Source organism: Eumetopias jubatus, unplaced genomic scaffold, assembly GCF_037043125.1.
Source record: "Eumetopias jubatus isolate StellerSeaLion01/CBP00866 unplaced genomic scaffold, mEumJub1_p1.0 scaffold_6, whole genome shotgun sequence".
Classification (NCBI taxonomy): domain Eukaryota; kingdom Metazoa; phylum Chordata; class Mammalia; order Carnivora; family Otariidae; genus Eumetopias; species Eumetopias jubatus.
Genome location: NW_028274812.1, coordinates 74,357,326 through 74,384,282, shown reverse-complemented (window position 1 = coordinate 74,384,282; position 26,957 = coordinate 74,357,326). Strand labels below are relative to the sequence as shown.

Sequence of the window (26,957 nt, the reverse complement as noted above, 5' to 3'; positions counted from 1 at the left end):
GCAACGTGCCATCTGCATGAAGCCACTGGAAGCCCACACAGCAGTTTTCCAAAACCAAGGGTGCAAAAAGCAGTGAGGCTGAGAGGATGTGAGGCAGGGCCCAACAGGTGTCTGATACAGAGTCCCCTTCCCAAAATACCCTGATCTCTTCTTGGAGAATTCTTAGGGGTAGCAATTCCTGGCTCTTATTTCCCATCTCCTAGAAGCCAAAAGTCAAAGATACAGATCTTCTGCCCGATGTAAGCTCACTTCATCAGTGAGTGGCTGACTCTGGGAGGCAGGCCGTACACACCAGAAGGTCCTGGCAGGGTCGAGTGCAGTTTCCCAAGGTTGTGAACAACTTGATAACGTCCCCTTGTAGTGGCTTGGGTAGGGTGAAGGACATCCCAGAACTTGAATCTCCAGAGAGTGCAGCACAAATGGAGGCACTCTGAAGATCCATCTTATATAGCAGTGGTGTCAGCAGCAACATTCCCACCAGGCCGTTTCTGGGTGGGGGTCTGTATTCCCTACTTCCTGCATCTCCTTGTTCTCACCATTCCTTCACTTGAATTCCAGCATCCCTTCGGGTCTATGAGTCCCTGGTCCCCTTTCAATAAATTCCCTTTTCCTTAAAATAGCCACAGGCTATTTTACAGAACAATCAGTGAACAAATAGAAGACAAGGTGGGGGTGGGGTGGGGTGGAAAATAACACCATTGCCCTCCCTAAACACACTAGAACTCATCACGTGACTCTGCCCTAATTTGTATAACAAACTACTGGATTCAATATCCAGTACATAATATATGTATTATATGTACATGTATGCATTATGTATATTATGGCACCTATCTGGCACAGGAGAATTAAATTGTCTCTAGAAACCAGCTCTTGCATAACTTGCTAGAATTAACATTCATTAAGAAAAAAAGCCCTCTAATTTCCGCCTCAGCAGCTTATCAGTAAGAGTTGTATTAGAAGAAGAGTATACACCCAATTTTATACTGACCTATAGATTGTTCTTGGTTCTGCTTCAGTCTAACTTAACCTTCAATGATATAATTAAAGAGGTATCGGGAAATATGGATTGAATACATACATTTGTCTCTCCTAACACCCTACTCAGATGATGGTGAAGGAATGCAAAAAGGCACACATGCTCAAGGGCAAAGGGAAAGAAAGTACGGAAGACTAGTCACAGAGTCATCAGTTTGAAGGAAGTTGACACCTGAACCAGCAGTGGGAGAAGACAACACCCAAAAACAAGCTGACTCATGATGCAGAGCCCTGGGCAGTCTCAAGAATTGGAGGCACCAGTTATCTTTGGAGACGAGAATGTAGGGTGATGCTGAGAACAGAAGAATTAGTTGAAAGTCTATATTTGCCACAGTCAGACATCCCTTCCCCAGCATATGCACCAGGCAAATACCCCTCCCCGACCAGGGCTGAAGGCTGGAAAGGTCCGCCCTGACAAGCTCTAGATTTGAGGACAACAGGCATAGCTGAGGTATGGGTGAGGCACTACACTGACATGACAAGGGGGTTAAATGTATCTATGACAAGGAAGCATCTTACATTCTAAAAACTTTAGATAGACTATAAATAATTAATTTTTACTATCTTAGTGTCTAATTCAATATAACCTTTCTTAGCTATCATTTAAAAATACAACTTCAGGCCCTTGTAGGACCCAGTCCAGCCTTGCTTTTGGTAATACTCTGCTCTGGGAACAGGAGGAGTCCATAACCATGGTCCCCAGCCTAGGAAAGGAAAGCTACTCCCAATACACCAGCCACCCAGATGCTGTTCATTCTTGCGAGTCCTTCCAGTGTTCAGCTCTGCTCATTGGTTCTTTATAACACAGTGGTTGTTGAGCGCATTCTCTGGAGTTGAGTTGTTTGGGTTTGAATTTTGGCTCTGCTAGTTACCCACTAAGGGATCTTAGACAAAGCACTTAATTTCCCAGTGCCTCATTTATTTTAAAATGCTTCCAACTCTTTGATGGTTATAAGATTTTGGGCTTTTCTATAAAAAAACCACCCAGCAAAATCACACTGTGCTCCAAGACAGAATTTTAAGAACTTTCAGTCATGGAGTAAATATTTGTGCTACCCCAAAATTCATATGTTGAAATCCTAACCCCCAATGTGCTGCTGTTAGGAAATGGGGCTTTGAGGAGGTGATTAGGTCATAAGATGGAGCCCTCAAGAATTGGATTAGTGCCCTTACAAAGGAGACCCCAGAGAGAGCTCCAGCTCTTTCCTCAATGTGAGGATACAGGAAGATGGCGGTCTGCAAATGGGAAGGAGGATCTCACCAGAACCTAACCATGCTGGCACCCTGATCTCGGACTTCTAGCCTCCAGAACTGTAAGAAATACATTTCTATTGCTAATAAGCCACCCAGTCTTGGGCAATTTGTCATAGAGGCCTAAAGTAAGACAGTTTGTTTACAGAACCATGGATTGTTTTATCTTTTCCATGCTCACAGACTTAAATATCAAACAGAATTCTGAATAATAGGATACCTGGATTTTTAAAAAATCAAAACACTATGGCCTAAAACGCCAATTAATGCAGGTGGAAGGAAAGACAGAGCAAGAAAGTTGTCATTTTGAAACCATCATCACAGTAATTGATTTAGGCAAGAATCATCAGTGGATTCCAAAACCAGTGGTGAACATTTGGTGAGAAACAGGGTGCTTACATAGTCTCAGAGTATCTCCCCATAACTACTTATTAATTACAAAGGGAAAATAACTTCACAATGGGGAAACCTGGCAGGTACTACTTTAAGGAAGTGATTAAGTTTAATATCACAATTAATGAGACAAAGTCATATCACGTACCACCTGTTAGGATGTCTTGCAAGATATAAAACATCACTACTGAATTATTCCCCCCACATTTGCATAACTTGAATTAATGAAGAAATGTCAGATATCTTCAATTTGTGGAGCCTTCTACAAAATAATTGGTTGGTGTTCTTAAAATACGCTAAGGTCATGAAAGACAAAACAAGGCTGAGGGACTGCCACAGATAAAAGGGGACTAAAGAGACATGCAAACTAAATCCAGTGCATGATTCTAGATTGGATTCTAGGCTAGGAAAAGAAATACAGATATAAAAGGAATAATTGGGACAATTAGTGACCTTTCAATATTGACTGAGGATTAGATAATAGTTATTGTATCAATGTAGAATTTCCTGATTTTTTTAATTACGCTGTGGTTACAAAAGAAATTGTCCTTGATTTTAGCATATGCACACCAAAGTATTTAGGCATAAAGGAGCATGATGTCTGCAACTTACTCCTAAATAAGTCGGAAAAAAAATCTCTGTGTGTGTGTGGGGGGGTGGGTGTATTGCCAAGAAAACAATAAATCAAGTGGGACAAAATGTTTAACAACTGGTGAACCTGGGTAAAGGGCATACAATATAGGAGTCCTTGCAATCTTTTCATAAGTTTGAAATGATACAATATTAAAGATTATAAAAAAGTAAATATACTATGGCCAAAAGATTGCCTCCTGGATATAATATTCTACAGTTAGCATTCAATGATTAAGGGTGATCCCAATAGACCAATTCATACTGCTATCTCACCTTTGCAAACTTAGAGAAAACTTGCTTTCGAACTATACCCAGTGCTATGATTAAAAACAAGATAGCTCCAGACTCCCAGAGTCCACTGAACTTGTAAGTATGAAGGAGGGAATCAACTGTTTTATGATTTATTCTTCTGATAAAATTTCTTGAAGGTAGTTTTAAGTTGTACCTGATATAGAACAGTGTGACACAATCTGTTAGTTACCACCCCATATCCATTCTTTCTTGGTAACAAACTTCCTGGTTTTTAGGTAGGGATAGTGTTGCTCACAATAAAAGCCGTGTTTCCTAGCTTTCCTTGCAGCTAGGTGTGGCTATGTGGCTAAATTCTGACCAAAGAGACGAAAAAAAATTATATAGCAACTTCCAAGACACCTCCTTAAAAGATGTCATTGGCCCTTTTACCCTTCTTCTTTGTCTCTTCTACCATAACATTACCTGGAGTGCAGACTGATGCTTGGATTTCTAGCAGCTATCTCGTACAACAAAGGCAAGATTCATATCCTAGGGATGATGGCACAATGAGACAGAAGGAAACCATGTGGGTCCCTTATTAAAAAAGAGCTCTCACAGGACACATGGATAGCTCAGTTGGTTAAGTGGCCAACTCTTGATTTCAGCGCAGGTCATGATCTCAGGGTCATGAGATCGAGCCCCACATCAGGCTCTGCCCTCAGTTTGGAGTCTGCTTGAGATTCTCTCTCTCTGCCCCTCCCCCCACCAGCACTCTAAATAAATAAATAAACAAACAAATACATAAAATCTTAAAAAAAAAGCTACCATACCAACCCTGGAATATCTATCTAGTAAATATATTTTATATGAGAGAAAAAGATAAACATCGATTTTGCTTAAGTCACTGCTAAGTCAAGTTTCTATTATGTATCATAAAACAAAAGGTATTTTTTTTTCTTAAATAAGGGGCTGAGGACTGACTTAGCTAATAATTTCTATAAAGTTTGCAGGAAATGATTCACTTCATGAGTGTGGATCCCATCAATGTTTCTCTCTAGAGCCTAGCAGAGCCTTCATATAACTTTAGGTGATGAATTGTTCTGTGGATGAATGAAAATTTTTTGTTAAAATAACTCCAAAATGTTGCCTACAGCAATATTAGTAATTCATCCCAACTTGTTATTGTTTTGATTATTATAACTTGCTTCAAAGATCACATTAAATATTTTTCTTTCCCTATGAATCTTGGTCAAAAGTGATACAATCCTTATCTAGTGTTCTAGCTTGTTAAAGACAGAATTTTATGACTATATTGTTTGCTTTCATGGCATTGTTCTTTAATGGATCATAAAGTAAAGGGAATTAGGCAACATAGGCTGAGTTATCCTATAGGAACAATTCCAAAATCTCACTAGTTTTAAACCACAAAGTTTACTTCAGCAGACGGTCCTGCTTTCTTAATCAGCTGATGGAATCCCCTCCATCCAGACAAGAGGGAAAGGAATGTGACAAATTGCTTATTTGTTCTTATGGCTTTGATCAGAAATGAGACATTTCACTTCCACTCATATATCACTGGCTAAAGAAGTCACATGGCCACACCTGACCTGAAGGGAAGGAAGTGCATCCTGCTATGTATCCAGGATGAGCATCCCAGAATTACTGGAGAACACCAATGATTATCAGACATAGTATTTCATAATTAATTCTGAGCCCACGTCTTCTCACTTCAGTCTTCTGAATTTGTCTTCAGCAATTTTTTAAAAGATTTTATTTATTTATTTGAGGGATAGAGAGAATGAGCTGCGGGGAGGGGCAGAAGAAGAAGGAGAAGCAGACTCCCCACTGAGTCCATCCCGGGACCCTGAGATCATGACCTGAGCTGAAGGCAGACACTTAACTGACTGAGCCACCCAGATGCCCCGCCTTTGGTAATTTTTAAATATAAGAAAAATTTGATTGGTAAATAGAATGGCCAGCTACATTTTATATGATTATGGAGAGTATAATTTTCCCGAGGACATACTCTAACTCTCCTAATCTGCCAGTGTTTGTTTGTAACTACCTGCTGATGAAAAACAAAACAAATGGCTTCTCAAAGTCTTGTCAGGTCAATGTAGTCTATGCTACCTCAGGATGGTGGTTCATTAAGTGTGCAGGACTCCTGGGGAGTCTCTAGAATGGAGTTAAGGGTTCACAAAATGCTTCCTTTTCCAGACATAACTGTTTGAGACTGTGTTTTCTCCATTCACTTCAGTGAAGGCAACATATTGCAGCAGATTGAATGCAGAACAGACTTGAGAATCCAGTCATCTTTTATTAAGCAAGACATTAAAGAAATCAGCAAAAGAAATTAGTTCTGGAAAATATAGTCATTTTTATATGAATACACATTTCATGTTAATATGCAAGGGGTGATTGTTATTTTAAAGGAATTAATAAATACATAGTTTACAATTTGCTCAGTTTTAATTTTTAATCAAGTTAATATTGATAGATATAATCAACATAAGCTAAAGGTCTTTGGGGTCCTCAATAATTTTCATTTAACTTTTCATTTTGAAATAATTATTCTCAGTAATTTTTAAGAATTTAAAGGGGTCCTAAGGCTAAAAGGCTTGTGAAAGTAAATTAAAGGAAACCTCATTTAAAATGGAGTCAGGAAGTCCTGGAGGGGGAGCTTTCCTACACTACCACTCTAGGTAAGAAGCATACCTTGCATGCCCCAATAGGAAGAAGCTTACTTTACCTAGGAGGCAGGAGGATAGAAGAATTTCTCCTTGCCTAGCAGCAGCTCAGCCAATGGGAAACCACCACACTCAGCCAATGAAAAGTTATAATAGATCTTCCAGCTTCCTCCTTTCCCCTATAAAAACAAGCCCTTCTCTTTTGTTTTCTGGACTTCTCCAGGGTTCACCATAGTTTGCTTGTCTCAAATTGCAATTCTCTGCTATTCCCAAAGAAACTCATTTTGCTAGTAAAATAATTGGCTCTTTTGTGTTTTTAAAGGGCAACAGGCTTAAGAACCTGCTTGTTAAATTTCAGTGTAAACTTTCAAAAGACAGAACAACTAAATAGCACTTTCTCTACAATGAAGATTTTAAGGATCAGTGAGATAATGATAACAATTTGTATTTACCTACTCGAGGAGCACTGCATTGTGGAACCACATCTTATTGCTGGGAAGAATAGTTTGGCATGCCTATATTAAAATTTCACATCAACTGCCTATCTGGATTACAAAAGAGCATGTTCAGTTAATCTATTGAATACTACCTGAAAATAGAACTAGTCAATGAATGAAGATACATGCAGCTACAAATAACTAAAACACCTTTTCAGGGGGTAAAATTCAAATAAGAAAATTCACATTCTCATACCAAAAGTCCCGATGTTGGATATTTCCAGAGATGGTTATCAAAATGTTCCCAGGATCTTCACCTCCTTCCTACCTGCTAGTTTCAGGATCTTAACCCATATAAGCTTTCATGAGCCCCAAATCCTGGTACAAAAAGTAAATATAAGATTGAGAGGTAGAACATGGAGGACTGGTGTGTTTCCTCCCATACTTTTCTTTTAGGCAGTAAGAAAGACTTTTCCCACAATCACCCTGCCACCACAGTACAGACTACTTTTTAAATATCATTGGTCAGAATTGGATCACATGACTGCCTAAACTAATCACCAGCAAGATCACATCATGATTCTCTCCTTGCGATTGAGGAAGACACTAGTTTTTCCCAAAGCACTTGACTTCTTCATATCTGCACAAAATTGGGATTCTTTCAGCAAGAATGAGAGTGGGGGATTGGGAGCAGCTATGGGATAGGAAACCAGTAGGTTCTTGCACAGTCTTGACAACTGAAATGTCTCATTGTGGTAACCAAGACGATTATGGGATAACGGATAAAATTTAGACAAGTTTTATGCAGACCACACTTGTCTGTTTTTCCTATTTCAATTAATCAGTCATCACTGAGAGCCTAATGAATGCCTAGCAGCATTAAAGATAGTCTCATTTTCTTATATCTTCACTGATAGTTCATTCTTAGCTTGTAACTTTCTGTAAATCGTCATATATATTTCATTCAGTAGTAACAAAAAGTCAATTCTACTCAATTTCATACTACTACCTTTTGGTTTCCCTACTTAAATTATCATGCACATATTGCTGTTGCCATATTATACTATGACACTTTTTAAACTTAATACTTTGGGCTTCCCATTAAACTGGGAGTCATTTACATATTTAAGGAAAACGAATTTCATTCTAGAATCTAAGTAACTAATAAAACTCAGAAACAAATACAGAAAAATACTATTCAATATATCTTTCCTTCTCTGGTACAACCCACACATCAGCTGTCTGGTCTCCCACTAATAGCATGAACCAACCAGAACAGGTAGGTATTTTCTGCCTTAATTTTGTGTGGTCTGGATATAGCAGAAATAACATAGATCATTTAGGAAATGGTCCTGTCTCATTTTTCATTCAAGGCTCAGCCTAAATGTCATCTCTTCCTAGGCCTTCCCTGATTACCCTGCTTAAAAGAGGCTTCCTCCAATTACTTTGTATTAAATCCCTCTTCAATTCCGTCTATAGAACTCTTACAAATCTGTGATTATCGTCTTCATTTATTTATTTTCTGTTTTCCAGCCAGAATACAAGCACTATGAGAGCTGGAACTAAGACATGTTGGTCTTATTCAAACTGTATGCTCAATGTTTAATACAGTGCTTGGCAGATAGTGGCTGATCAATAAATGTTTAACTGAATTTAATTTTCTTTTCTGAATCATTTCTGTATTTTATGTCTCATTCTAAAAACAAAAGTTAAACTAAATCTTGATGTTTATCATATTTTGGCCACTGACATTTAATAATATAGGATATTAAAATTGTATAGTTAATGACATTTAACATAAAGTGTCAGATGTGATAAAACATGGTAAAATACAGTTTGTAATGAGATCAATTTCCTTTTAGTCAAGTGAATACATTTTTTACATATTGTATTTTTATTTTATATAATTTATTAGGTAGGAGAAATTAACCTATATGGGGCTAGCATAGAAGTTTAGAAATGTCTAGAAGTGAAGCCATCAAGAACTCTGAATAGTTTACCTGTCCAAAGCTAAACTTCTGCAAATACTTTGTATCTTCAGTATACTTTGAATTGGAGCCACCTTTCATAAACTCTCACTGTGGTTTTAATAATATACACCCAACTATAATATAAAGCATATTGTTTTCAGGCCATTACATATTATACTTCACTGTTATTGTTAACCAAGTAAGAAAGTTACTTGAGGAACACAATGAAATCTGGCTGTTTTCAATGGAGATATTCCCATGTATGAGTGTGATTAGCACAGACTTGCTAAATCTCTCTCTGAGCCATCTGTGAGCACCTTCTTGGTTTAAAACAACACACTCTAGCTCTGCTCAGTTCTAAGTCAGTTTTACCACAACTGTTATCTTTATCTTAAACCTGGGAAGATCCTCAAATGCCTGAAGCTTGAAAATGCCACCTTTCATGAAGAATCTAATCTTCAAACTGAAAAAAGACCTCTATGAAATCAATTATCTCAAGTAAGATTTTATCGGCATAAGGGGTTGACCATAGAAGTTTCAATCCAATTGTAAGGGGGAAGAAAGAGTATTTTAGCGTACTAATAAGTTTAGAAGCCATTCATGTATTTAACTTTCTGATAATGCACAATAAAAATCCTAGTTACTTGAAAACATTTGCTTGCTCTTTAGTTCGATCTCAAATTGAAGTGATGCAAACGTTTCTTTTATAATGGCCTCAGTATGAGGGTCTGGCTCCTAACAAATCAGCAATAGTGGAGACTTTATTGACAGAGACCTGACAGATAGTTTGTCACTGCACTCAATCGTTTGGAAGCCTTAAGTCCTTATTGTAGACCCAGTACAATCTTTTCTAAAGATCTTATTCTGATCACCATGAATCAAAGCATCGATGTGGAGCCTTGCAGAGACTGCACTGCAATAAAACTACCTAGAACTGTCCAGAGGCCAGTGTAAATATAGCATATGCTTTAAAGGAAATTCCAAAGTTATAAAAGACATTGTAATAACCACTTTTTCTATTCAAGATGCATTATTTTTAAAAAACCCCAAATCAGAAACACCTCCAATAGGCTTGATTCTGACTGCAGTGTTTAGTTTCTCAAGCCTAGACTGAGAATGGTTAGGAATCAATACTTTAATGTCATATTTAAAGTTTTCATATTGAGCTATATTTTGCACACCGTAAAATTCACCCATTCTTACTGAACAAGTTAATGACATTTAGTAAATTACAGAGTTGTGCAACTATCACTGCAATCCAATTTTAGAACATTTCTGTTACTCCAGAAAGATCCTCATACATATTATGTGTAGGGTTTTGTATTGGATTTTTCACCACATTTTTCCATGAAAACATAATTATATAACTAAAGTAAAATACCCCAAATAAGTAAGTTAATAAATTTGACTCTGTTGGCATTCAGACACAAACAAATAATTATCTTAGAAAGGAGCACACTTTATAAGTAGAGTCTTAAAAAGGAGTCTAGCTTATAGGGCATATGTTATAATTTTCCTTAAATAATATTCATAAAATCATGGATAAAAAAGGATGTGCATAAACTGAGACTGGCCCTGCTTTCATATAAGCAAAACTGACATTATAAAGGAGGCACATGGTGGCAATAGCAGATGTGAGTCATTATATTCCCCTGATTCTTTCACACTTCTGTTTCTCACCTTAGTCTCTAAGTGGAGACTAAGTCATACTTTAGTTGAGGTCATCCTGTCCATTGAAAAGGGTGGGGCAACATCAGGTCACATTCAAAATGGGAACCTAGTTCAAGCTCTAATTTATCTTTTCATTTAATATTATTTTCCGGATAATAGAGAAGCACGTACTCATTGTTTTTATGTACTTCTCATTTTTTCCATCCATCCTCCTCAAGGACCATTGCCTAGTATCCTTTCTCCAGGGTATGTTTCTCTTCTCTCTTATAGTCATATAAAAATCCCAAAATTAAAAAAAAAAACATGTTAGGTACACATGTTTACCATGTGTAAGGTGAGTTTATAATACTTTCTTTTTAGTTGAATGAATGAAGATTTTTGTATTTTTAATCCTAAAAGATTATGTAGATCTGTCTTCCTCATTGGTATGTTATGAAGAACATATTAATATGTTACATAAAGTACATATTTTAGAAATGGATAAATTCCTAGAAATGTACAATCTACCAAGACTGAAACATGAAGAAATCGAAAATCTGAACAGGACAATTACTAGTAAGGAAATTCAATCAGTAATCAAAAACCTCCCAATAAATAAAGGTCCAGGAGCAGATGGCTTTACTGGTGAATTCTACCAAACATTCAAAGAAGAATTAATACCAATCTTTCTCAAACTCTCAGAAAATAGAAGAGGAAGGAACACTTCCAACTTCATTTTATGAGGCCAGCATTACCCTGATACCAAAATCAGACAAGGATCATATAAGAAGAGAAAATTATACACCAGTGTTCCTGATAAACATAGAGGCAACAATCCTCAACAGGGATATTAAAATACTGAACTCAACTATACATTATAAGGATCATGCACCATAACCAAATGGGATTTATTCCAGGGATGCAAGGATGGCTCAACATCTATAAGTCAATCAACATGATATATAACATTAACAAAATGAAGGATAAAAGTCATATCATCTCAACAGATTTAGGAAAAGTATTTGACAAAATTCAACATCCATTTATGATAAAAACTCTCAAAAAAGTGGTTATAGAGGGAACATAGCTCAACATAATAAAGGCCATATATGACAAGCCCATATCTAACATCACATTCAATGGTGTAAAGCTGAAAGCTTTTCCTCTAAGATTAGGAATAAGACAAGGATAACCACTCTTGCTGCTTTTATTCAACACAGAATTAGAAGTCTTAACCACAGTAATTAGGCAAGAAGAAGAAATAAAAGATATCCAAAATGCAAACAAAAAAATAAAAACTTCTCCATTTGAGGATGCCATGATATATAGAAAACCCTAAAGACTCTGCCAAAAAAGTCAGCTAATAAATGAATTCAGTAAAGTAGCAGGATACAACATTAATACATAAAAATCAATTGGGTTTCTATACACTAATAACAAATTATCAGAAGGAGAAATTAAGAAAACATTCCCACTTACAAATGTATTAAAAAGATTACATTCTTAGGAATAAATTTAACCAAGGAGGTGAAAGATTTATACTCTGCAAACTTTAAGATACTGATGAAAGAAATCGAAAAAGACACAAATAAATGGGAAGATTCCGTGTTCATGGATTAAAAGAATTAATATTGTTAAAATGCTTATAATACTCAAAGCAATCTACAGAATTCAGAATTCAAAATTCCAATGGCATTTTTCACAGAAATCAAACAAACAACCCTAAAAGTTGTATGGAACCACAAAAGACCCCGAATAGCCAAAGTAGCTTGAGAAAGAAGAACAAAGTTGGAGGCATCATGCTTCTTGATTTTAAACCATATTACAAAGCGCTACTCATCAATACAATATTGGCATAAACATAGATCACATATGCACATAGATAAATAGAAAAGAATAGAGAGCCCAGAAATAAACCCATGCATATATGGTCAATTAAAGTATGACAAAGAGGCAAGAATATGCAATGGGAAAAGAACAGTCTCTTTAATAAATGATGTTGGGAAAACTGGACACACACATGCAAACTGGATCAATATCTCTCACCATACAAAAAAATCAACTCAAAATGGATTAAAGACTTGAGCTTAAGAACTGAAAACATAAAACTCCTAGAAAAAAACCCTTAGGCTGTAAGATCCTTGACATCAGTCTTCACAATGAGTTTTTTGGATCGGACTCTAAAATCAAAGACAACAAAAGCAAAATTAAACAAGTGGGACTACATCAAACTAGAGAGGAGGAAACCATCAACAAAATGAAAAGGCAACCTACTGAATGAGAGAAAATATTTGCATAATACATCTGATAAGGCACTAATATCCAAAATATATAAAGGACTCTTACAACTCAATAGCAAAAAAGCAAACAAGCCATTTAAGAAATGGGCAGAAGATCTGAATAGACATTTTTCCAAAGAAGATGTACCGATGGCCAGTAGGTAAATGAAAAGGTGCTCAACATCACTCATCATCAGGGAAATGAAAAACAAAACCATAATGAGATATCACCTCACACCTGTTAGAATGGCTATTATCACAAACACAAGACATAGCAAATATCATTGAAGATGTGGAGAAAAGGACACACTTGTGCACTGTTGGTGGGAGTGCAAATTGGTGCAGACACTATGAAAAACAATATAGAAGTTCCTCAAGAAATAAAGAATAGAACTACTGTATGACTCAGCAATTGCATATCTGGGTATTTGTCCAAAGGAAACAGAAACACTGACTTGAAAAGGTATCTGTTACCCCCACTGCAGCATTATTTATAAAAGCTAAGACATGGAAACAATCTAATTATCTGTAAATAGATGAATGGATAAAGAAAATGTAATATATATATATATGTATGTGTATATATATATATAATGAAAAAAGAGGAAATTCTGACATTTGGGACAACGTGGATGGTACTTGAGGGCATTATGCTAAATAAAATAAGTCAGAGAAAGACAAATAACATTTGATCTCACTTATGTGTGGAATCTTTAAACAAACAAACAAGCCCAAACTCATAGATACAGAGAAGAGATGGGTGGTTGCCAGAAGTGGGGGATGGGTGTTCATGAAATGAATGAAGGTTGTCAAATGGTACAAACTTCCAGTTATAAAATAAACAAGTCCTGGGGATGTAATCTATAGCCTGGTGACTATAGTTATTAATAATCTTTTGTATACTGAAAGTTGGTAACAGGGTAGATCTTAAAACCCCCATCACAAGAAAAAGAATTGTAACTATGTGTGGTGATAGACATTAACTAGACTTACTGTGATCATTATTTCATAATATATACACATATTGAATCATCGTGTTGTACACCTGAAACTAATATAATGTTAAATGTGAATTATATCTTAATAAAAAAGCACATGTTTTAAATGCACTAGTGGGACTCATATAGATTTCTAAATAAATTTTAAATGTAACATGAATAAGTTATTTGATCTTGGCCACACTGGCAATGAGCTTCAGCATCTGTATAAATAGGTGGAACAAATGGATAAATGTATAAATAGTCTAGTTCCATCAATATATATTTCTACTTCTCAGTTTACTTAAATTTGATCAAATATACCTTTTATCATATTTTTGTTAATTGGCTCTCCCTTACATTCTTTAAACATAGCTTAAATTTTTTGAGAGCTTCCTATGTGTGAGGTTTTGTAGCAAGCATCCTATAAGTTTTATTTTATTTAGCCAACAATAACTCTAGGGCATTGAGACATGCATTAGGTACCTATCCTTACTGATTTCATTATCTGAAACAAACCATATCTTACTTTCCTGATGGGTAGATCATTATAGATCCTTAAGTATTAATTAGATTATTTTCCTACACAGTAACTTCTAGTAATGCATTTTTTTTCACAATTTTAAGACAACTGATGTTCTCTCAGATTCATGTCTCATCATCCCATTACCCCCTCCTTCTTCATGACAGATCTAGTCACCTTGATTAAACTTGCTTCTTGAGGAATCACTGGTGCATAGCCTCCAACTGCATGAGAATCCTCCCCACAGCTCCTGATCTCATTTCTTCTTTCCTCCTAGGGGACCTGGAGCATTGTCCAGTCCCCTTTCTCTAGAGACCTCTCCACTCCTGCCTCATCTCTTCATCTTATAAACATTCTTTTGCCTCTTGCACCCTAAAAACAAAATGCCTCTACTGACCCAACATTCCTTTTCTCTCTTTTTTCCTCTCAAAAAGGTAGCCTCAACTTACCATTTTATTTTTTCACCTCTACAGCTCAATTTACTGTAAAAAAGAAAAAAAGCTTCTCTCTCCATATACTTGAGATGTTGTTAAAGTCACTTATGACCCCTGCTTGCCAAATTCAATGAACATGCATCCTTATTTTGTTTGACCCAGTGGTGGCACTTAATGCCCTAGGCCTTTCCTTCCTTGTTGGAATTCTTTCATCCCATGGTCCCACCACACTTGCTCTACAAATGCATCTTGTGCTACCTTCACCACTCCTTTTCAGGGGGGGTTTATTTTGCATCTCTTCTCACTTCACAAGAAATGTGGCTCTCCAGAGCTCTGTCCTTGGTCCTGTTCTCACGCTACAAAATTTCCTGGGAAAATGAATCAGTCCTTACAATTTTAAATTACTACTTCTTTTCTTATGACTCCCACATTTAACTATTTAGTCCTAAACTCTCCACTGAACTCTGAACTTCATATCTCTAATTGTCCTTTTGATAGCTTCCCCACCTACATCTTAGTAAGTCTTTAAAAATCTGTTAATTTTATTCCCTTCCTCCTATTATAACAAATGGCATGGCTTCAGTGGAAAGAGGTTCCATCAGTTAGTATCCTTAAGTGGAGATGACCTGGAGTAAATCCTACCCACCAAAAATGGAATACAGCATGAGTCAGAAATAAACCTCTATATTCTAAGGCAATGAGAGTTTGGAGTTCTTTTTTATTGCCGCATAGCCCAGCCTGACCTAACTGATTCAAGATCCAAAACCAAATTCATTATTTTTTCCCTGAATAAAACAACCTAAAAGCATCTCACCTGCTCTTCCTCCTATATTCCCTGTTTTCTCTGTCTTTGTTTGAACCATCACCATTTACCTAGTTAACCAGGTTAGAAACCTGGGAGCATATATAGACTCCACTTTCATGTCTCCCCACATTTTATGATTCAGGTAGTAGTATAGATTCTATTTCCTAAGTATCCCTCAAATATGTTCTTTCATTTCCATCCTTACTATACATCTTCTCATCACCTTTTGCCTGAACTATGGCAATGATTTTGTAAATGATTTCCTTCTTCCAGTATCAGCCTTCCCTAAATCTGTCTTCCATAGGGCTGCCAGAGAGACTTTTATAAAATGTAAACTTTAGGGGTGCCTGGGTATCTCAGTTGGTTAAACGTCTGCCTTCAGGTCAGGTCATGATCCCAGGGTCCTGGGATTGAGCCTCACATCAGGCTCCCTGATCAGCAGGGAAGCCTGCTTCTCCCTCTCCCTCTACCTGCTACTCCCCTGCTTGTGCTCTCTCTCTCTCTCCCTCTCTCTGTCAAATAGATAAATAAAATCTTTTTAAAACAGTGTAAACTTTGACCATTCCATTCGCCTGCTTAAAATATTTCACCAGTGCTTACAGAATAAATCCAGAATGCTTCATCATGGTATATTAGGCTCCTGTTAGCACAAGCCCTTCTCTCTTCAGCCACATCTCTGCTCCAGCAATCCCTACTCCTTAGAAGCACTGTTCCTTCCTCCTCTTTCCCCTCCTGCACCACACACACAAACTACACTATTTCTTGATCCTTCTAGAAATCCCAACTTAGGTTTCTTTTACTCTAAAAAGGTTTTCCTGGTTGTCCCAAATAGACTTATCAATTCCCTCCCTTGTACCACTTCTCTGGTTAAAATGTGCTTCTGCTATTGAATGTGGCACTTTTTAAACACCTTTGCTTATGTGGCCATTGTGATCACAATGACTGTAACCCTCTTGAGGATGGGGGTGGGGGGTGGGGGATATCTTATTCACCATTACCTTCCAAAAGCACAGTACTTACCACATTACAGACACCTTAAAAGATGTTTATGAAACCGAAATGATGAACATTTCATCAGACAGCTTAACATCTGTTAAGGACTTACATTTTTTAAACATAGCTTAAAATTGTTGAGAGCTTCCTATGTGTGAGGCCTTGTAGCAAGCATTCTATAAGTTTTATTTTATTTAGCCAACAATAATTCTAGGACGTTGAGACATGCATTAGGTACCTATCCTTACTGATTTCATTATCTGAAACAAACCATATCTCACTTTCCTGATGGGTAGATCCTTAAGTATTAATTAGACTATATTCCTACACAGTAACTGAATGAATAGCTGAGACACTATTACTTGCATTAAAAGCTTTTATCTACAACTTTTAAGTAGCTCAGCTCTATTATATAAAACATTTGAAAAAAATTATGGCATTTATATATTATCTTTCCTATATGTTTTCCAAGCATAACGCTTTTTACCAAGTTTAATGGATCTTTGTAATAAGTGAGGGTCAACTTAAATAAGAGAAACAGGGTCCCGGAGAGGTTCACAACTGGTCCCATAACTTTTCAAGATTTCATTATCATTCTACACACACCCTGCCTCCACAGAATAATTTCTAATTATCACTGAGTGACAAAATGCCAAGTAGTGACTGAGGTGTACACATGAAATTCAAGACTTCTCTTCAGGGGACACTGGTAAGATGTTGAGGAAAATCACAAAGATAGGAGAACTAATATAGAGTTCTACGCCTAAATCACATGACTCCAATCTTCGGTTCTCGTGGCTGTCCAGTCTCGGTTCAGTCTTTTACCATTCACTTTTTTTTTTTAATCTACAAATAATACTATTTGTAGTATTATGACAGACTATGTAGAACCTAGTCTGTCAATATATTAACGAAAATTTCCTTTCGTAAGGAGTCTGTTCATCCACCCAGCTTCATTCTGCCGGAAAGAGGAGTTAAGGGCATTCCTTTCAATTTAGTCAACATCTCAGCTTTTAGCAGACGGGATGCAGAGCTTGTTGCATTGACCACATTCCAAAAAGTCTCGAGTCAAGCAATTACCAGCCACTTGGCCTTTTTGCAGAAATACACAAAACGTGTAGAATTGCTTAATTTTATCGCCTCCTAGACTCCTCACTTGGAAATTGGCTGCTCGGGCGAATGTTGTTTTTTCCCCCGCAGCCATGTGTCGAAGAGCGATTAACACTCGCTCAACAAAACCCATTCCCGGGCCATTTGGAAGCTGCACGCGTTCGCACCCGGGGTTCAGCCGGTTGCGCCTTGACGCGCAACCTTTTTGTTTATGCGGCTAGCTGGGGAGAGAGGGGCGGAGAGGGAGCGAACCTCTCAGTATGCAGCAGGCAGCCGGGGCTCTCTATATAAAGCTCGGGTCTCGGGTCTGACAGAGGGAAGAGGCCCGGCTGGCCCGCGAGCTGGCAGCCGCCTTCTGCTCGGCCCCGCCGCGCCATGGAAACCGGGGAGCCCTCGGAGAGCGGAGCCGGCGAGTGCGCGCGCTGCCGCCGCCGCCCGCCGCCCGCGGGCCCTGACCGCCGGACGCAGCGCGAGGGCGCGGACTCCGGCGGCGGCGCCTCCCCCACCCCGGCCCTACCGCCCGCACCTCCCCGGCTCCTCCCCTCCGCTCTCCGCCCCCCACCGGCCCCGGGTCCGCGCTCGGCTGCGGGCCGTCCTCCCGGGTCTGGGCTCCCGTCTCCTCTGCGCGCCTTGTACCCCCCAGCCCGCAGACCGGCAGGCTTCTGGAGACCGTGGGTTGACGCCAGAGGCTACAAGGAGGAGGGGGCGCCGCAGCCCGCGGCGGAGGCGGTGAGTGAGCCGCGCGCCTCGGGCCGCGCCTCCCCGGAGGGCAGATGAGCGACCCGGACTGGGTATGCCCTGCCCGAGGGAGATACGCGCCCGGCCTGCCCCTCGTTTAAGCTCGCGCCCGCCCGTGGCCCTACCGGAGGCTCCGTGGGTCCTGATGCTGCGAGGGTGTCCTCCAGAGCCACGAACGCGCGGATCCCGCCAGGAGCGAGGCTGCGGAGAGCCCCGGGGGTCACATTCCCCGCGGGCGCGAGAAACACTAGACCGCTTTCCCCCTTTCTAGAAGGTGAGTGATAACTGCGATTCATCTGCTTTCGTCCCCAGATGCCGGATGGCCCCGGGGTGACCGAAGCCTCAGGAAAGCTTTCCCAGTACAGACACCCAGTCAGGTGAGTGACAGGCCTCACGGAAGGTCTCCCGCTCCTCCAGCCCAGGGTAGAGTCGGGAATCACAGCGCGTAGCTCCATGGCTGGTCTTGCAGTTCTCTCTGGGAAAATCTGTCTTCACGGATCCCAGAGGTCCTTTACTCATCGAATTGATAAATGTAGTTCAAGCTCTCACCTAAAGGAACTGTTAATCAGTGCCCACTCAGTAAACTCTTCAAGAGTATATTATAAAGAGGGAAAGTGGATGGCATCGTGAAAGTCGACCGGTGACATCTCGTGTCTGCAAACCAGTTTTGTGTTGTTTAATGCTAAAGGGTTCGAATGAAATTGACTTCACAGCAGGCAGAGTGTGTATGTTCTTATTCTCTTGCAAACCAGAAGGAAGACTGGTGTTCATTGTTGCGGTTTTACAGCAAATCGAGCTTGACGTGGAAGAAAAAATGGAGTGTAATGAAAATCCTAAAGATCACGAAGCTTCCTAAGAAGGGTCGAGGTTACTTGACATAACAATGAAGAGCTAGTTTATGGTTCCTAGCCACGGGTTGTCGGCCTTCTGTAGAAATCTTTGTAGCTTTTATTCAGGTGAAAGGTTCATTCTGCAGTTTGCTTCAGAGAGCTGTGAAAGGCAGAGCGTATGACATTTGTATGCATATGTTTATAAATAGCTTGTAGAGGTCAATACATGCTGATTGATTTTCTACCTGATGGATACAGGAAAAAAATAATCACATCCCATTGGCAAGTGTTGTAATAGTTTAGTTTGGTCAGGATGTAAAGGACATGAAGTACCTAACTCTCCCTGAGGGAGCAGGGAAAGATCTGGGAAGTGTGTATGATAGGATGTGGTTACCTAGCTGAGGCTTGAAGTTAGCCAGATGGATGGTAGGTGGAGAAAAATGGGACAGAAGAAATAGCAGAGGGGATACAGAGTCATAGAACAACATGGCTCCCTATGGGAGCCTCAAGGAGCTGGAATTTGGGTGCATGAAGCTGTGGTCATTCTAGTAGGTAAGCTATAAGCCAGATCTTGTCCACCTTGGTATAGAGTTTTGTTCTATTCCTGTATGTGGCATTGGAAACCCATGGCCTTTATTCTGTGGATGGTATTGGGGGTTATTCAAAGGTAGTGTGATCAGATTTATGTTTCAGAAAAAGCACTAAAAAAATGGTATATAGGCTTAGTTAGAAAACTAAATGAAATTGGAAGTTACTGTAATTCAGGCAATATATGATAAAGAGCCATTCTAAGGTATTGGAAGTGGGGATGGGACTGGGTGAATTTGGGGGATGCTTAGATGACATAATAGATTAGGCTTATAATGTATTGTATATGGTAGGTAAAGAAGAGGTAAAAAGAATGGCTTCCAAGTTTGTGGCAGATGACCAGATGAATGCTGTATTAACAGAGTGGAAATTAGGGCTTAAAACAGATTTGGAGAACAAAATAACGAGTCCAATTTTTCATTTACTGTATTTAATGTGCCTAGGGGGTATCTAAATATGTATGTCTAGTGAAGAGCTGTGTGCGCGCGCGCGCGTGCATGGACGCACGCGCACGCACGCGGGTAAGGGGCCCAGAGTCAAGATCTTAAGTGGAAATACAGACAATTGGGAGTCTTTAGTAAATGAACAGTTGAAGAAATCATGTCAGTGGATCAGGTCTTCCAGAAGAATGAGAGAGGAGAGATGATCACTCTTGATAAAACACTGGGGAAGGCCAATACCAACCTGTATACAGAGAAAAAGAGGTCCACAAAGGAGACCGAGAAGAATCACTCAGGACAGGGGAGAATTCAGGAAAGTATGAAGTCCCTGAAAGAAAAGTGGTCAGTCAGAGATTCTGGGCAGAGTGTGGTAACAATTAAACAACATTCTTTGGGTCTGACAATTCTAGTTAAGCATTAGAAAATCATTTGTTTCCTGTATAAGAAATCCCTTTTCTGAACTGTAGCCATTTATTTGTACTTCTTTTAAGTTTATTTTATTTTTATTAATTTCTGTCTTGAATACTGTTATTTCTTGAGGATAGAGACTAAGATTTTTTCATCTTTGAATTATGAATTACGTCTGGCACGAGATCACTAAAATATTTATTGAATGACTGAATTATTGATGGTTGCTTATTAAAGGCACCAAAATTAAAACTTTTTTTATCATTTGGCTAGAAACATTTATAAACTACATTGCCTACTTTTCTGCCTTTTAAAATGGAGTAGACTGAGCATAATGTAACCTTCTCTTTGTTAGAAGCACTCTGTTATAAATGGGTATATGGGGCTAACTACCCTACACTAAAATGACTGCACTGTTGTTGGTGAGTTAGCCATATCCTTCTTCTTTTCTTTTCTTTGGAGGAAAATAATAGAAGACCAGATGGCAAGATTAATATTTGTCAAAAATTTGAAATTCTGAGGTAATTGGGTTACATGTAAGTTGTGTAAAGCCAGCATTATTCTCAATATCCCAATATGGTATTTCCAAATTTAGTTGCATGGGGAAACGGGAGGGAGATGGGATCAAGGTTGGGGTCAGAGGAAGCCTTCCTATAGCCCTGGTGTGAGTGCATAGAAAAACTTTAAAATATTGCTTTTTGTACTCTTCTAAACTTATGTTGTTAGCTACATCTTAACTAACAGTTAAGCAAGATACTAGGTGATTTCTGCTTTTCTGGAAGGTGCATAATATTTTGTTGTCTTTATAAAACTGGGTTTCAGAATTTTTAATGTAATGGTAGGATTCATTTTCCCCCCCAAAGGAATTTGGAAATCGGAAGACAAACCGTCTGTATATTGTAAGAATAAATATATTCATAATACCTGAAGTGATCTAAATATTTATCGCAAAGGGTTTCATGTGAATTTGTTTGATCCAATTTACAGCTTGGATAAAGACTTAAAACGATTAACTAGTTATTGATACTTTGGCAAGTAGACTCCCATGACACCTGAGATAATAGCATTTTTAGACTATCTAAAGGCATACATCAATTGTTAAGTATATGGAACTCTTAGCATTTGAACATTTCATGAATATAAGGATTCTGAATGTGAAAAAAATAAAGCCTATTGTGTTGTCTGCTTCTTTCAGACTATTTTGGCCAAAATCAAAGTGTTATGATTACTTATATCAAGAAGCAGAAGCTCTTCTGAAAAATTTTCCAATTCAAGCCACAATTTCATTTTATGAAGATTCTGATAGTGAAGATGATATTGAGGAGCTGATCTGTGAAAATTAACCTGATTAGTTACTTGCAATGACATTCAAAGCTTATAGGATTTAAACTTAGTGTACAAATGTATCATAATCCTTCATACTAATTTATTTGTATATAAATTATTAATAAAATGAAATATTTTGTAATTCTATAGTAGTTTGGCTTTTTTTTACCCCTACGCTATAATTCAGTGTTGGAATTTAAAAATAAGTGCCACTTACGGATGCCTTGATTGGACTGTAAACATTTGGGGCTTACAAAAGATACTTTTGATCTCTTCATCAAATTACAAATTTAATTTTAGTTATAATTTTGCAAATATTTAGCTAAAATTTTGCAAAGAATGACAATATTTAATTTTCAAGACTGAATCTTGTAACATCTGGTATTTCCTACTGATCTCCATTAGGTATTGTGTTGCTGATGAGTATTTTTAGATAATGATAAAAATCACCTTATGCTACCAATCACACAATATTATGTTTTTGCTAGCAGATGGTGAAAAACACTTTAAATCATTGTCCATAATTGAGAATGGGAATTAATGCCATGGCTATCAAATTTTATGGATTTTTAATGAATGATGAATCAAGTAATAGCACTTTAATACTCCTCTGCTGCCTTTAAATCTAGTAGTAAAATAGCATTTGTGCTCAATAATTAGAGCACTTCATTGAGGGATCCCCAGAATTTAAAAAAAAATGTTTAAGTGAGCACAACTTATATGGAGTCTAAAAAAGGAGAGCCAAAAGCCTAGAATTTGATCTTTTTCCATTTCTGTCTAAGGGGGAGCTGAGACATTTGGCAGATATGAAACATTCTTCAACAGCATCACCTTCCTTTGTTCTGGCTCCTTGCTCCTGATATTGTCATGTACAGATTTTCTCATGGGAAGTGAAATAAGAAATTCTCAGTGATTAGTTTTTTAAAATGTAGACTTACAGAAGAATACATCACCATTTAATGACAGAGAAAAACAGGAGCACATTGCAAGGTAGAGGTAACCTAGACTATGGTCATGAGGTTCTTCAGCTCAAATGCAGTCTCCCAATAAGCATTTTCATTGCAAATGTTTCTTAGTACCCCAGAATGATGATGGGTAGAGGTGAAGGTCAGAGATAGTTACCTGGCTAAGAAATGCCTCTTACTTGAATGGCTACATAGATCACACACTTTTCCTTCTAATTGAAAGGATACTACAAACATTGATTTGCAGGCACTTTTAAGGACAAGGCAGTTGAAACAGAGCAAGTTTAAATCATGTGTCAGAGTCGGGAAAAGTTAGTAATGGCAGGTGGACAGGGAGAGTTACTTAGAACTGTATTTCTTCTGAAAACTTTCCCTTCACTGGATTCTACACTCAGGAAGTGTGTGTTCCCCAAGGGCTATGCAAAAAACCCACCAGGTCACCAATCTGGACCTTGATCATTAGGGACTTGTTTTTAGCTGCACAGTATTTGAGCTTCTTTCAATATGTCGGAATAGTATGACGAGCCACTGCCATTTTTGGGGGTGCCTACTATTAACCAGGCATTGTACTAGGTAATTTACATATGACATCTCATTTAATTCTTACTGAAACCTAAATCCATTAGGCAGAGGGGGAAAATGAGACTTTGAGATACTGAAATAACTTGCGTAAGTCTGCTCATTTATTAAGTGCAGAGATGGCATTCAAACTAAACCTATCTGACAAACATAACTCTTCGTCACTACATTTGGGGATGGGCTGTATCTGTACACAATTCCCTGTAGCTTTCAGCGAAGACAAGAAGTTAGATGAGGAGGAAGAACTTGTGAGTGGGTGAATGGAGCAGGAGACTTTACTAGCTTCTTTGACTCATTCGTTTGTCATTAGCGGGGGTTCTTAAAGGTGAAGCTTCACCTCGTAAGAGTGGCTGTGGTTGTTTGCATTTGACGCCTTAACTCTTAAAAGTTCTCTTTCTTGTACAGCCGGGTGCTTTAGGGGAGAGAGTGTCAGAGAAATCAAAATGCTTTGATAGTGTTATTTTATTCCATATTTCAAGCAGTGTGAAGGTGGGGCATAACGACAGACACTTGTGTTCTGGGTTAAGAGGAGTCTAAAAGAATTTATGCTCAGATTCTGTCAGCACCAAGGCTAAGGAACAGCTTCGCTCTTTCTTTAGTCCTTCCACGGAATAGCTGTCACCTCACTGCGGTGCTGAAATTCAGGGTGCAGAGCTAACGCAGCACGCGTAACAGAATTCTGTCTGGTTCCTCCCCTGCCGGCGCTGCGTTCGTCCCGTTGGCTCCGCCCCCTCGGCCTCGACGTGCTGCGTCATGGCGCTCCTCACCCGCGGCGACCCCGGAAGTGGGTCGGGGGCTTGGCCTCTGCCCGGCCTCGGAGCCGGAGCGGGAGGTGTTACTCTGGAGGGGTAGAGCTGAGCGCTTCTGTCCGGCGGCGGACCCCGGGCAGGGCCCGGGCCAGGGGTCCAGGATGCTGAACGTCCCTTCCCAGTCTTTCCCGGCCCCCAGCTCGCAGCAGCGCGTCGCCTCCGGGGGGCGTAGCAAGGTAAGTGGATGACATCGTGCGTCTTGTTCAGCTCGCCTCCCGCTGGCGTTCCGTACTACCGAACGGTCCATTCTCTCTTTTGGCCCCCTCTTCCACCTCCTGTCCTCATCTCTAGCCTTCGTTCCTCCTGCACTAGCTGGCGATCTCTTTCCCCGGCCGTTTGCAGTCCTCTCTCTCACCTACTAGGCCCCCCCCGCCCCCCCCCCCGCCAATCCTCTTTTCCCGCGAATTAAATTGAGTTGTATATGACGGCCAGCACCGTGCTTTTGCCGTTATCATAGGTACTCAGTATTAGCTTCCTTACCTCAGTCTGTCCTCGTCTCCGGTCTTTTGTTCTGCAATTTCCGGAAGGAGTTGTGAGTGAGGTGGGTTCCCTAGGAGAAGGGAAAGGTTGGGCAGTAGCGACATTGACCGGTGACCATCCTCCAAAGGTGGGGACTCCCAGAGCTAGGGAAGATGGGGGGAGCGAGAACAAATGTCTACAGTCCTCCGGTGGGTTTACGGACACTTCTCTAAGTCATACGGCCTTTCTTCCTCTGGTACCTGTTTTATCGCACTGTCTTTTCTATTGACATCACTTGCTGACTTCGAAGCTAATATAATACTCTTTTTGTTGACCATAGTTACTGTTAGCAACAAGTGGAATACAGGTGTATTTTATATTTATAAAATTTAATAAAATTGTCTCCCGTGCAGTTATTCGTTAGTTCCTCATTCTGTAAGTTCATCTTCATGTTTTGTTCATGTTTTGTTTTTGAAACTTCCACCTACTTGGACCACTCCGCCCAACCCCCCATTTCTGGACTCTTGGGTCTTAGCATGATTTAAGATCTTCACTGACTTTTTTTTTTTCTCTCTCCATTTAAACTTGAAGTTGACTCGAGATCAGAATTATGGGTTCAGGGATCTGTAGCTTTCATTAGATTTTCAGAAGTCTGTAACTCCAAATATAATAGTAATAAAGCTGAGATTTATTTGGTGCTTACGGTATATATGTATGTTAGTGTTCTGAGTGCTTCATGTGTAGTGTATTAACTCATTAATTTTTACAATAATCCCACGAAGTGGTTGCTTTTGTTATCTCTATATCACAGAAAAGAAAACTGGTTAAGAAACGTTGCTTTGGACCCTAAAAGTTTGATGTGATGTGACTCTGGCTGTGATATTTCATTTATTGCTCCATAGCTCCATATATCATCCAGTCATCTAATCATCTGTCCCCTCCTTCTTGATGTTTGACCTTTTCTCTCCTTGAACTAAATGCTTGGCTAAATAGTCAGAAAGACTCTCTGAATTAAAATATAAGAGTTGCTGGCCTTCTGTACTAAAACTACAAACCACGTGCTCAGCATCCTTTTAAAGGAGAAAGCTCAGAGGCAAAGACAAAAGGTCCACAGGTGGTGATGGCAAAGGTGAGTCTTCGGGTCCAAACAGAGAACAAAATACGGTTATTGCACAATTCAGAGGGAAACTGAGACTTTTTCCCCCCCTTTATAAAATGAAGTAATCTTGCACGTATCAGAACCTGACTCAGGATTGTATGAAATGGGTAGAGGTTGAAAAAATAGAAGCTAGTTGGGGAGGTTATATATCATAATAGTTAAAAGCATAGACTTTTGAGTGAGAAAGACCCGGATTCTTTTCCCAACTCCCATGACTAAGTCTCTGAGTCTCAGTTTTCTCAGGTGTAAAAGAGAATAATAGTACCCATTTTATAGGGCCGTTCACAGGATTAAATGAGATAATGTTTCTCTTAGCACAGTCTGGTATGTGGTAAGCACTCATGTGTTACTTGCCCTTAGACTTTTATTTGGATTCCATGGATTGTTGTGTAAAGTCCTGAGCACAGTGTCTGGTGCTGAGTATGCATTCTATATATGATAGCTACTATTATTTTTGCTAATACTAGTAAATAAATATTTTTTGAGAACCTACCATATGCTGAAGATGTGGTCTCTGTTTCCAAGGAGTTTAGTCTAATAGGCTGCACACACTAATAAATAGTTATAAATGTGATAAGTGCTATAACTGTGTGTTATGACCACAGAGGGGTTGGGGTCAGAAAAGGCTTCTGGAGGAGATAGTGTCTGTGAGAGAGAGAGGGAGGGAATTGGGCCGGGCCAAGGAGCAGGTATTTCATAGCAATCAAGGAATTGGTTACCATTTAGCTAAAGCGTTTAATAGGAAGGAGCAAAAATTAAAACTCAGAGCTAGTGAGGTAAACTATGACCAGATATAAAAGGCCTGGTAAACCACTCTAGGGAATTTAGAGACATTATTATAAGGTAGTGTGGTGGGCACCCAGGTGGCTCAATCGGTTAAGCAGCTGCCTTCGGCTCAGGTAATGATCCCAGAGTCCCGGGATCGAGTCCCACATTGGGCTCCCTGCTGAGCAGGGAGTCTGCTTCTCCCTCTCCCTCTACCCCTGCTTGTGCTCTCTCTCACTCACTCTCTCTCTCAAATAAATAAATAAAAATCTTAAAAAAAAAATAAGGTAGTGTGGGGAGCCATTGAAGGAGGGAGGGCCCATGGTTAGATTTGAGTTTTCAGAAGATTACGCATTAACTACCCAGTGGATTATGGAATCCACATAAATAAGAGAGATGAATGATTTTGGTTTGGGATGGAAATGATCATATTCTCATACTTTACTTCATTTATTGGGACCAAGAGACCTAGAGAGTTTC

General features: G+C 39.2%; 2 protein-coding genes across 3 annotated transcripts in view; both read left to right on the top strand.

Moving 5' to 3' along the window:
- Positions 1–17,786: 17,786 nt before the first annotated feature.
- Positions 17,787–21,758, top strand: RIPPLY2 (ripply transcriptional repressor 2). Its single transcript, XM_028108048.1, has 3 exons — positions 17,787–18,140; positions 18,462–18,526; positions 21,611–21,758. Exons 1-3 carry the CDS (start codon positions 17,787–17,789, stop codon positions 21,756–21,758), a joined length of 567 nt encoding a protein of 188 aa, XP_027963849.1.
- Positions 21,759–24,061: 2,303 nt separating this feature from the next.
- Positions 24,062–26,957, top strand: part of CYB5R4 (cytochrome b5 reductase 4) — an 83,341-nt gene continuing 80,445 nt past the window's right edge. Inside the window, exon 1 of one of the 2 annotated variants that reach the window (XM_028108027.2) lies at positions 24,062–24,270. In XM_028108027.2, the coding sequence (XP_027963828.1) occupies positions 24,196–24,270 (75 nt within the window). In that variant the 5' untranslated portion in view covers positions 24,062–24,195. The remainder of the gene's footprint in view (positions 24,271–26,957) is intronic. The other variant, XM_028108028.2, reaches the window with a different exon arrangement.